This window comes from Orycteropus afer, unplaced genomic scaffold (assembly GCF_000298275.1).
Source record: "Orycteropus afer afer isolate SDZICR_OR568_19922 unplaced genomic scaffold, OryAfe1.0 scaffold00013, whole genome shotgun sequence".
Lineage (NCBI taxonomy): Eukaryota > Metazoa > Chordata > Mammalia > Tubulidentata > Orycteropodidae > Orycteropus > Orycteropus afer.
Genome location: NW_006921600.1, coordinates 22,661,524 through 22,673,267, shown reverse-complemented (window position 1 = coordinate 22,673,267; position 11,744 = coordinate 22,661,524). Strand labels below are relative to the sequence as shown.

General features: G+C 52.9%; 1 protein-coding gene across 1 annotated transcript; it reads right to left on the bottom strand.

The window, feature by feature from the left end:
* Positions 1 to 2,497: 2,497 nt before the first annotated feature.
* On the bottom strand, positions 2,498 to 8,518 carry SLC45A3 (solute carrier family 45 member 3). Its single transcript, XM_007953387.2, has 4 exons — positions 8,347 to 8,518; positions 6,475 to 7,260; positions 5,315 to 5,580; positions 2,498 to 2,935 (listed from the first exon to the last, which is right to left on the bottom strand). Exons 1-4 carry the CDS (start codon positions 8,516 to 8,518, stop codon positions 2,498 to 2,500), a joined length of 1,662 nt encoding a protein of 553 aa, XP_007951578.2.
* Between the last annotated feature and the right edge of the window lie 3,226 nt (positions 8,519 to 11,744).

Sequence of the window (11,744 nt, the reverse complement as noted above, 5' to 3'; positions counted from 1 at the left end):
GGGGTTGCCAATAAGAAACAAAAGATTCATTACATGTATATATTTGATATTTTTCATTATAAAAAGTTAAATATAGAACATTGTTATGTGCCATGGAGTGGGATTGGACTCATAGCGACCCCTCCCTGGGTTTCCAAGGCAGTATCACTACAGAAATAGATCGCCCAACCTTCCTTCTGGGGAGTGGCTGGTGGGTTTGAACCGCCAGCCTTCTGGTTAGCAGTCAAGTGCCTTAGGCACTACGCTACCACAGCTCCTATAGAACATTAAAGTAGTATTAATTTATCATTTGCACATGTGTTAACTCTATCAATCAGTGTGGAATTTAAGGGACAGAAAGTCCAGTTGGAGGAGTTAGGGAGATGGCAACAACAGAGCAGGGAAGACTTTGAACTTCACCTGAGCCTGGCAAGAATCATGAATGAGATAGGAAAGGGCTTGTGAAATGGAAGGAACAGCGTGAACAAAGACACCAAACCCGCTGCTGTAGGGTCCCGACTATAGCTCTCCCAGATAGGGCAGAGTAGAAACGCCTCATAGTGTTTCCAAAACTGTAAGTATTTACCGAAGCAGACTGCCGCATCTTTCTTCCACAGGGACTGGCTGGTGGTTTGAACTGCTCATAGTTACATTAGCAGTCAAGCGCTTAACCACTGTGCCACAGAGCGCTTTAGCCACTATGCCACCAAGCCTCCTGAACCAAGGAACATTGGTGTCTCAAAATCATCGTCACACACTCGCCAAGTGTACTCTAGTCTCTTGCTGCAGTTGACTATGGACACTTGCTCCATCTCCTTGGCCGCACTGTAAACCCTTTGAGAAGGAAAAGGCCACTCTCCTGCATCCGGGACTCTTCCCACCCCCTTCCACTTTCCAGCAATCAGTGAATGAAGTCAATCCAGTAGCACAGCCACGCCCAGGCACCGCGTAGCAGCAGACTGCTGGTCTATGGCTCCATCTGCTGGTAAACGCTGGGAACTGAAGCAGTGGATCATCAATGGCTTAGCTAAAACGTTCATGGGGAACAACCAAGAAGCTAAGAGCCGCCATGAACCAAGTTGAGGATACTTTTCAAAAGATCCGGTCTTTACCCTCAGAAAAGATAAAACGCATACCAGTTAAACATATAAGAAGCCTTTAATTTTATCACCATAAACATTATACTCTGATTGCTCACATACAGTATAAAATATTTACTCCACTAAATAAATAAGACATAATATTATTGCAAACGGCACTTAAGCCCCAGACATAAGCCCTCCTTAGCCTAGGGGGAGGGGTGCTCCTGAGTTTCTGTGCGGGATTCCCCAATCACAGATGTGCCCTGGGGGCTGAGACAGACAGACAAGGCTAGTGGAGGCACACTCTGTGCTTCTGGTCCCTAAAAAAAGAGAAGACTGTTAAGTCGATGGGGAAAGGCAGGCTGGGCAGCTCTTTCATCAGCACAGGCCTAGAAGTAACAGGGGGCAGTGGGAGGCTGGGCCAGGAGTAAAGGGGAGGTCAGGGAGGCCACTGAGACCCAAAGCCCACCTCCACCTTCCTTCCTCCACTCCCCCAGCCCTGGGTAACAGCATTTGGGATTTGGGTTGAGGTGGATGGAGCTCTCAAGGTCCTGAGTTAGGTGGTTTTCCGGGCCAGACCAATCACTCTAGGAGAAGAGGATTCCAGTGATGCTCAGCCCAAAAACCAACAATTTTAGGGGACCCAGTTGTTGGGGATCCCACCCTACCCAACTCTTAGACACCTACAAAACAGAACTGGGAATTGATTCTCTTCCACTTTGTTAAATAAATAAGTTAAATATTTAAAGGACTGTGCCCCTGTGATGGCAACACAGGGACAAACAAGTCATGTTCTGATCAGATGCAGGGGTTTGGGGGAAGTCAGCAGAAAGGCAGTGCTAGCAGGGAAAGGAGCAAGGGAGCTTTCCCTCTCCCCTCAGAACTCTTCTCCCCAAAATAATTCTAAAACCCTGTAGGGGAGAGTTTCAGGGGAAAAATTAAAAAAAAACAAAACAAAACAAAAAACCATGTAGAGCAATACTGAAGGAACCTACAAGGTAAAGGAGTTTGGAAGGGGGAGAGCAGGAGGTGGCTGAATTGACTCAGCTCCCAAAATCCCTTCTCTGGGTATGACTTGACCAGGACATAGCTGTTAACCCTGAGCCCGGATAATCACCTACAGGGTCCTGCATTCCAGTGCATGGAGCTAGCAAATGTTTTGCTTCCCTGGCCTCCCTATAGAAGTCTAGACTGAAGCCCTTTTGGAGAGCCACCAGCCAACTCCAAAGACTGGAAGAAGGGAGAGCTCAGAAGCTCTAGTCTCCACTTGTGCAGCTATGCACCTCATTGCCACCAGGCAGCAGCAGAGAGCCACATCACTTTGGCAGCAACAGAAACAGGAAGGCCCACAGGCAGCCCAGTGGGGTTCTCTGGAGACTGGAAGAGGGACAATTGGGACCCAATGGAGCAAGGTCCCTCAACAGGTCAGAAGCGCTCTACACTGAGTATTTGGCCAAGTCATTCTTGTCAAATACTACCTGTGTGGCAAAGTAAATGGCGACCAGACCCAGCCCTGCAGCTGACACCATATAGGCAGTGACAGACTGGCTAAGCTGGACGATGGAGCCCATGAACAGGGATGGGGCCACCTGGGACAGCAGGAAGGCACTGTCTAGGATGGCGAGGTCCAGGCAAATGCCCCGGCCTGGGACCACCCTGGCTTCAGACGGCTCGCCCACTACCACACGCATGGAGACATCACAGGCCGAGGCCCCACAGAGTGTGGGTGGAGACGGTAGCAAGCCACCACCCCCTGTAGCCATGGGTCCATTGGGGAAGGGAGTTCCAGACTTGGAGCCTGGCAGGAAGCTGGCTGTCAGGCTGTCTTCACCTCCTCCACTGCCAGTGTCCCCTCGGAATTTGGGCAGGAACACCTGTCAAGTGAGAAAAGAGGAAAAGGACTGGTATATCCCCAGGACTGGGCTTCTCTAGCTATGAGAAGACACTCTAACTTTCCACCCAGCAGCACTGCTTCATCAAGTCTAGACAGGACCCTGCTCAGGAGTGGGGGAGGGCAGAGGTCAAAGGGCAAATCTGAAGCCAGAAGTCTAGGTTTCCACTAGTCACTCCTAGAACAGGCAGGTGGTAGACAAACTCAGTCCTACAGTTTAGGTAGAGGAAAAGACACAGGAGGAATGAAGAGAGGTGAGAAGACTGGGCCCTTGAGAGCCCAAATCTTTATATGTTGTTGTTATGTGCCGTCGAGTCGGCCCTGACTCATAGCGACCCCTCCTTGGGTTTCCGAGGCAGTATCACTACGGAAGTAGGATTGCCCAATCTTTATATAGGAAAGCCCCAGTCCCCATCTGTGCAGCTATGCACTTCATCGCCACACAGTGGCAGCAGAGAGCCACACCACTTTGGCAGCAACTGAAACCGGAAGGCCAGAAGGCAGCCAGCCCTGTGGGGTTAATAGGGAGGATCCAGGCCTCAGCCTCCAGGGAAGAGAAGCACTTGGCTGCTCCTACTCTTTCTGAGCAGAATTCTGCAATGAAGGATGAGGGAAGGAAGTACCTCCTTCCCAACTCCCACAGCCCCATCTGTGCTAATGTTAAACCCCTTCCTGTTTCCTTCTTGTTGGCTGCCTTAGATCAGTACCCTGTGTCTGTAGTGACCCTATAGAACAGAGTAGAATTGCCCCATAGGGTTTCCTAGGCTGTAATCATTAGAAGGTTGGGCAATCTATTTCCGTAGTGATACTGGCTCAGAAACCCAAGGAGGGGTCACTATGAGTCGGGTCCGACTGGACGGCAAATAACAACAACAACAACAAATCATCACAGAAGCAGATCATCGGGTCTTTTCCCCCACGGACTGGCTGGAGTGTTGGAACCAACTTCTCTGTTAGCAGCCAAGCACTTAACCACTGTGCCACCAGGGCTCCTTCACAACAGCCCAGAGCCTTCTATTTTAAGGACAAGGACAAGTCTTCCCTGACCCTGTTCCCCAGTGCACCGCCCAGTGTCTAACACAAATGTTCTCCAGTTGACTGTGTTACTGAGGGGGGAGCTACGGCAGAGCTCCCACACAACCCAGGGAAGCCCATGGCCCCTCACAAACCTGGACCAGTAGGCTGGAGAGCAAGCAGTCTAGTGTAGGGCCAAGTCTGCCATCACCAGGACAGCTCCGCCCTACTTGCCCTAGGAAAGACCAGTTAGAGGGTCCTGGGGACTAGCTCTTCAGTATGGAATGGAGGGCCAGCTCAGCATGATCCCTGGCACAATTGCATGTGCCCAGACCTGGGCTCCAGATACTCCCAGCCTATGGTAGCATGAGAGCAGAGGCTAATGAACCAAAAAGCTTGCCCCTCCATACACGGCCTCCTACCTCTGCAGCCATCCACCCAGTTAGCCAGCCTCCCAGCTACTCCATGCTGACAAGCTGTCTACCACCCTACTCATCTTCCACATGGGCAGGGCCAGTGCTTCCCACAGGCTGGACACTGGCTAAGGGCAGGCCTGCATCTCCTTCTCCCTTGGGACACCCCCATCAAATGCCCCTCAGGCGGAGTTCTGCATCTAGAGCTATAGCTCAGGGAGGCCCACAGAGGAGAGCAAGGCAACTACACTGCCCAGGCCAGGAGGATTCCCATGGAAGTACAGGAAGCTGGTGAGTGTTGAAATCAAGCAGGAAGGAAGCCTTCCAGTTTACAGAGCCCAGGCGAGCAGTGTCAAGGGGGCTAGTTGGCTGGGTGGATGCTTTACTGGGGGTAAAGGAGTGAGGAGGGAAAGAAAGGAGAATCAGACAGAAAAGGAAGATAAACCAGAGAGAGGTGGCAGCAAGGAACCTTCTTCATCTTGGACAACGAAGTAGGGCCCAGGTTGGTCAAGCTGCCTGTCCCAGAGAAAGGAGGCCTGCTGCCAAGGCCAGATCACTGTTGCTCACCACGGAAGCTAGGTGCTTCGGAGTCTTGTGATTAGCCCCCTGCCTCTGCACAGGACAGTCCCTCGCTCAGCCCAGACTGAGGGCTTCTTTAAGCCTGATTCTCCCGGTTCCCAGGGCAGAAATGTGCATTTCCTGCAATCACCCACTTAAGTGTTTTATAGTCCTGACGGCAGGAAGTCATCCCTGCGTCTAATCTAGACCCTTCTTCCTCAGCCCAGCTCTCTGGCTCTGGGGTTCAGAAGGGCTTCCTCTCTGATCAAAGAATGCCTTCTCCAAAGTCCCTGGCCAGACGCTGGGTTCTGGGCTAGTCCACCTCTCTCCCAAAAGGCCACCTCATCCCGTTCCATCCCAGCAGCCACCATGAGTACCTGCTTCTCACGGTGGTAGAGGGAGGCCAGAGTGTAGGGCAGGATCTGCAGGGCCGAGAAGGTGAAGCCAGTGAGGGCGGCCGAAGCGGTCACCACAGCCACACTGCGGGACAAGCATGTAGCGCCAGCAGCCACAGGAAAAGCCACCACGCTGGCCAGGTACACTGCCCGGGTGCCGAATCGCTGCACCAGTCGGTCCATGACCAGAGAGAAGACCAGGGAAATGGCACACTGCAGGAACAGCCCCAGGCTGCCCATCCGGACCCCTGGAGAAGGAGGTGACAGAAAGATCAGAAAAGGTGAGGTGGGGAAGGGGCCCAATACAACCTGGAGGGAAGAGCTCAGAATTAGAGGTGCAGAACTTCTCTCCAGTGCCCTCCCACCTAATCTGTAGCACTTAATCTGTAGCACTGGGAGTCTCGGTTCTTGCACTGGCCCACAGTGAACGTGGCCAAAGCCACAGGCCAAGAGCACAGAAGGAGGATGACGTCCTAAGGTTTTCTGGGAGCCTCAGCTCTGGGGAGAGGAGAGTATGAGGAAACACAAAGATAGTTCCACCATAGGCTTCAAGACAGTTCCAGAATGCCTGAGCTGGGAGTGGGAGGTACTGGAGGGGCTATTTAGAAAGTCTGCAGAGAGAGCAAACAGCACCCTGCAGTTGGACCCTAGTAGACCTGAGACCAAGCCTGGATTCGTCTACTTTTGGGTGACCTTGAATAAGCTCATGTCAATTTGGAACATTTGATTTAGATCAAACTCTCGGGGCAGACATAGCTGCCCTGCACCCATAAGGAGCTGCATACGCAGACCAGCCCGTGTCATTATTGTCAGTTGCCATCAAGTCAATTCTGACTCCTGTTTGCAGAGCAGAACTGTTCCATCAGGTTTTCCAGGCTGTGACCTTATGGAGGCAGACCACCAGGTCTGTCTTCTAAGGCGCCTCTATGTGGGTTCAAACTGCCAAACTTTCAACCAATAGTGGAGCACTTAACTGTTTGCACCACCCACGGACTCCAGCCCATTTTACTGACAAAGAAATCGAGGCCCAGGGACTATGGCATCCAGCCCAGGTACAGGTTGTGGGCATCTCAACATCCCCCATCCCACCCCCCCACAAACATCCTCTGGATAGCAGCTCCCACACCTGCCCATGGCCTTACCTTCATCGTAGTGTCTTCGGGCCTCAGTGCCTGGTTCAGCCCTGGGCACACCCTGATAGAGCCCTTCACCCACAAAGTCTGTGTAAAACAGCGTGAAGGTCATGAAGGCCATCCAACTGCATAGCTCAGCCACAAAAAGCCGGCGCAGGGTGCGAGGCACACGACAGCAGAGCTGGTGAAGCCGGGGAAACAGGGCACCCAGGTTCCGGAAGGCTGGGCGAGCATGGCACGGGCAGCAATGGGGTAGCACGGTGGGTACCAACAGCCCCTCATCTGGCTCAGCGGGGCTCAGCGCTGCCTCCTCAGCCACAAACAGTGTGGCTACCGTGCAAGTGAGGAAGATCAGAGTGAGCAAACCAAAGAGGCACTCCTCCTGTGTGCCCAGGTAGGGGGCCAGGGCGCTGGTGTCCCAGTCGATGGCAGGCAGGAGGTAGCCCAGACAGCCCCCGAGGCTGATCATGAAGGCGTAGACGGAAAAGGCCTGGCGACAGTGGTCTGGGTCCCGGAAGAGGTCAGAGAGCAGGGCCTCCAGCGGGGTGAAGCACACCTGGCCACAGAAGTCCAGCAGCCCCACACCCAGGATCAGCAGTGCCAACTCCAGGGGCCTAGCATCCGGGTACAGTAGCCCCGCCAGCCAACCAGCCCTGGGGATGAGGAAGAGGCTCAGCAGGACACCCAGAGACAACACCCAGATGAAGGGCCTCCGGCGGCCATAGCGCCCACGCCAGTGGTCACTGGCTGAGCCTAGGAGTGGGACCGAGACCAGGCCCAGCACCGGACCAATGCCTGCAGGAAGAACAAGTAGTGAGAGTCAGTGGAAGAGACCCACAGGGGCAGGGGGCCCAATTTTCTTGAGAAGGATGGCAATGATAAGGATGACATCACACTGAGGGCAAACTCTGTGCTAGATACAGTGCTAAGTACTTCAAGGGGACTCTGATTTACTCCTCAGAACACAGGTATTACTCAAAAAAAAAAAAAAAAACCCAGTTGCTGTGGAGTCAATTCCAACTCACAGCAACCCCATATGCATCAGTGTAGAACCGGGATCCTGACAACAAGGCTTTCTGACAATGGCACCCACTGCAGGGCTTTCAGTGGCTGATTTTTTGGAAGTAGATCACCAGGCCTTTCTTCCAAGGTGCCTCTGGGTGGACTCAAACTACCAACCTTTCAGTTAGTAGCCAAGCACATTAAACATGGACACCACCCAAGGTCTCCTTAGGTATTACTAACCATCCCCCCATCTTCAGATGGGAAAACTGGGGTGGAGGGCACAGATAGTGATGCTTCCACAGAGGCACAGAGCCAGGGAGGGCCAGAGACAGAACTTAAACACAGTCGGATTCTGGAGCCTGCAGTCCTGATCAGCCCCACTTCCTGGGGGTCCCCGTGCTGGCTGCAACTTGTCTTCTGTGGCTTTTGTGTAACTATCTGCAAAGTGTGGAGCCTACCCCCTCCCTAGGAGGTGAGAAAGAGCCCTAGCTCGAAAATGCTATTTGCTCTACTAATCAGTAATCATACAGCCCTGGAGAAGGCACCTAACCTCTTATAAGCCCATTTTCTTCTCTGTAAAATGGATTGCCTCAAAGGATTAAATGTAGTAACAGCATTTAAGTTATATAGGGCTCTTTATATGAAGGTAGGAGATTGCTCCAGTGTCTCCTACAAGCCGGGCCTTGTGCAGGGGCCAGGGACACAGAAGGATTAGGGTATGTACCTCTCTCTTTCTTTTTCTCACCCCCCACCCCGCCCCAGCAGAGTCCACCTCCTCTCCTCCCACACAGCTCCTTGGGCAGAAACCTGCTGCCCAGGGTGACTTCCAGGTGGCATGTGTCTGGAGTAGGCAGGAAGGAGGATGTAGTGACTCACCCAGCACCATGGTCATGAACTTCTCCTCTACCCCCACTTCCAGCAGCAAGGGGGGCACATAGGTGATACCCGCAGCCAGGCACACCTCCAGGCCAAAGGTCAGCAGGTTGACCAGCAGGAGCTGGGCTTTGCGATGCCGCAGCAGACGGCTCACCCACAGTCTCTGGATCATGGTGGGCCCGGCAGGGAGGGTGCGAGGGCTGTTCATGCGTGCCAGTCCTGCTTCCTCCCAGCCCTGCTCCATACAACGACGACGAGGCCTCTCCTCCTCACTGCCACCTGCTGTCTAGGATCCAGCCAGAAGCCCATTGCTGCCAGCCCTCTGGTCCAGCTTCTCAGTCCATGCTGAACGCTGGGTGCTATGGGGCGCCTCGGTGAGGACACATCTCATCACTCAGATCCTAAAAGGGCGGGGACAAGCGTTAAGCCCTGGGAACCAGGTCTCCAGGATTTGTTCTTTGAGTTCTCTGAATCCTGATCACTCTCTAGCCAGCCAGTGGTGTGGCCCTGCCACCTAGCAGCCACCCCCACCACCCAATCAGGAAATGCATGTTAATATTAGCCTAAGGCTGACATAATTAATAAGGTAAATACGATTTTTAAACCTCAGTACACACCACAGCCAAATACATGTGGGTTCTTTTCTGATTTAAAATATCTTTATAATCGACCGTGCCCACTAGTATGGGGGTAAAAAAAAAAAAAATCAAACCAACTGAATGCCCAGTTCCCCAGACTCTGCTATCAAGGTGCCCACAGACCCTCTGCCAGGCCTGGTTTGTTTGCTTTTCTCTCTCTACTTCCCAAAGCCGTTCAATTCCCCTTTGTCAAGAGTAACACTTCCTATTTCACACTGCCTGGCAGGGAGCCACGTTGCACCATAACCCCCACCCCCAGGACAAGGCAGGCCCAGGGAAGGGAGGAGAGCCTGCGGTTTGTTGGGTTGGGTTTTTAACCTGTCATTGAAACCACTTAAAGATGGCTCCCCTGGAAGAAGCTGGGCCTGAAAACCTTGCTCTTGAGTTTCTCCCTCCTCAATGTTTGTGGGGAAGAAACAGCCCTACAAGCACTCGCTCAACTGTCAGAGGACAGTGGGGCTGGTCCAGGTCCCAGCTTCATGAAGGCATGAAACCACACCACCTGGCAGTACCTGAGATGGTGCCAGTGACCACCCTCAGCTGGCAGGATGCCCATCATTCCCAGGCAGCCTGTCCCTGCTTCCCAAATGGCTCCTTTCACAGCACAGGGGTCCCCACATCTGAACCTGCCAGCACTGCCTCTGTGCTTTGATCCTTCTGGGTAAGCACCACCTTTTGCCCACCCCCACCACCAAGACAGGGGCCCTCCAGGCCTTGATTTCTGATGGCACCCACCCACCACAGTCTACCCTGTTGTTGTTGTTATGTGCTGTCGAGTCAGACCCGACTCATAGCGACCCCTCCTTGGGTTTCCTACGGAAAGTAGATGTATCGCTACAGAAGTAGATTGCCTCATCTTTCTTCCGAGGAGTGGCCGGTGGGTTTGAACCGCCAGCCTTCTGGTTAGCAGTCAAGTGCCTAAGGCACTTCACTACCAGAGCTCCCAGTCTACTCTATCAGAACAGATTACAAAAGACAGCCAATCCAAGTAGACCCACGCCCTGGAGAGAACAATCATGGGAGAAGGAAGGGCTGCTTATGCACAGGGAGACAGCTCAGGGGGCAGGAGAGTATGGAGGGATGGTCACTGGGAAGAGGTAACTATGGGGAGGAAGTGGAGGGGAGCTGTTGCATTGTGGTAAACTGTGGTCAATGACATGAGACAAAGTATACGTGAACTCCTGTATGGAAAGTGAATTTGCTCTGTAAATCTTCACCCAAATCACAATAAAAAAAAAAAAAGACAGCCAATCAAGCCAGCCATCAAGGGGAGATACAGTCTCTCACCTGTTATCCCTCCCAAAACAGGGGCAGGGGACAGAGCCACTCCTCCTGGAGGGAGTGCCTTCTTTCTTCACCCATTCAGGCCCATAATTGCTGTTGGGAGCAGCTATTCCTGTGCAAGGTCCAAGGTGACTGAGGCCTGGGCCCCTCTCTTCCTCCACCTAGAGAGCCTTCTGCAGCGTGCCCAGCCCTCACTCCTTCCCTCTTTCAATCTCAGCATCACATAATATGGCACTTTGACTTCTTTTATTTTTACAAATAACATTGGGCCTTGCATGTTGCAAAGCCACAGAGAAATCAGATGGTCCCCAACCCTGGGTAAGACTTGTTCATCCCACAACCATCTTCTGGAGCTTTGTAGCTAGTAGACCAGGTAGGAAGGGACTATAGCTAAGACTAGGCAACCTGAAGCCTCTTCTCCAAAGTCCCACTCAGGACCACGTCATACACCTTGGGAAGAGGCACTGGTTTCCTCAGAGGGGGTGCCTGAGAGAAGTATAAAATATTGATCCATATTCTGGGTGGGGGACCAGTCAGCCTGCTGGGAATTCAACTAGAGTCTCTCTCCAATCACTGCATTTCCACAGCACCCCCACCAGGGAAGCAGGAAATTGCACAGAAAGACCAAGGAGTGGTGCCGTCCAGCCTGGTGGGAGGGGTTCTGAATCAAAAGGCTTCTGGTCCCTTCCACTTCCCACCCATGGTCAGGAAGGGCCCTGGACACTCACCTGCTGTGGGATCTCAGGGAACCAGGCCCTCCCTGAACAAACAGTCTTTGCCTGACATGGCCTTACCCACAGCTTCCCTCCTGCCCAGGCCCTGGTTGTTCCCTGCTGTTTAAATAAATTGTAGTTCTCCTGCAACCATTAATCACCTTGCCTGCCTGCCTGCCTCCCGGAATCTAGCTCCTCAGTCCTCCTGGAAGTGAGCAGCACTCTCCTTAGGCCACGTGGAAAAAAGGCAAAAAAAAGATAAAGAGAGGAAATGCCCCTTCATCTTCCTACAGGATAGAGCTTGGGCTGCCTCCTTTTCCAGAAGTGCCTCTCTCCACCCCCAGAGGTTCTCTACCTGGTTACCAGGGGCTGGGCCAAGGGAAGTAAGGAGTGGGATAGGAAGTGAACAGGCTCTCAGCCCTGCTCTGTGCCCCTCTGCTCTTAGGTTGCTGAGCCCGTCCTCTTCCTTTGGATTTCTACTCTGTCCTGAGGTTCTGGACACTGTTGTCGTGCTCAAAATTTCCTCTTCCCAGCCCCAGAATTACCTGAAGAAATTAAAGCCCATCACAACACTCCCCTCTCAGTGTCCCCTTTCTTCTTCCTATGTCTTCTCTAGTACTCCAAGTCCCCACCTCACCACCCCGCACTTCAGCCCCAGAGTGGAAGAAACAAGAGGACTCCCCCAACACAAGCTCCAGTCACCCAGCCATCACCTCCCAGGCCTTCTTCCCCGGGGTACAAACAGAGAAGCCCAGGTCCTGCC

What these genes read in the sequence shown, in the direction of transcription:
- SLC45A3 (XM_007953387.2), bottom strand. Translation starts at nt 8,518, where the DNA reads ATGATCCAGAGACTGTGGGTGAGCCGTCTGCTGCGGCATCGCAAAGCC. An exon ending in GTTCATGACCATGGTGCTGG is followed by an intron (nt 7,261 to 8,346) that starts GTGAGTCACTAC and finishes TTCTTCCTGCAG; the next exon opens with GCATTGGTCCGGTGCTGGGC. An exon ending in TCTACCACCGTGAGAAGCAG is followed by an intron (nt 2,936 to 5,314) that starts GTACTCATGGTG and finishes CTCACTTGACAG; the next exon opens with GTGTTCCTGCCCAAATTCCG.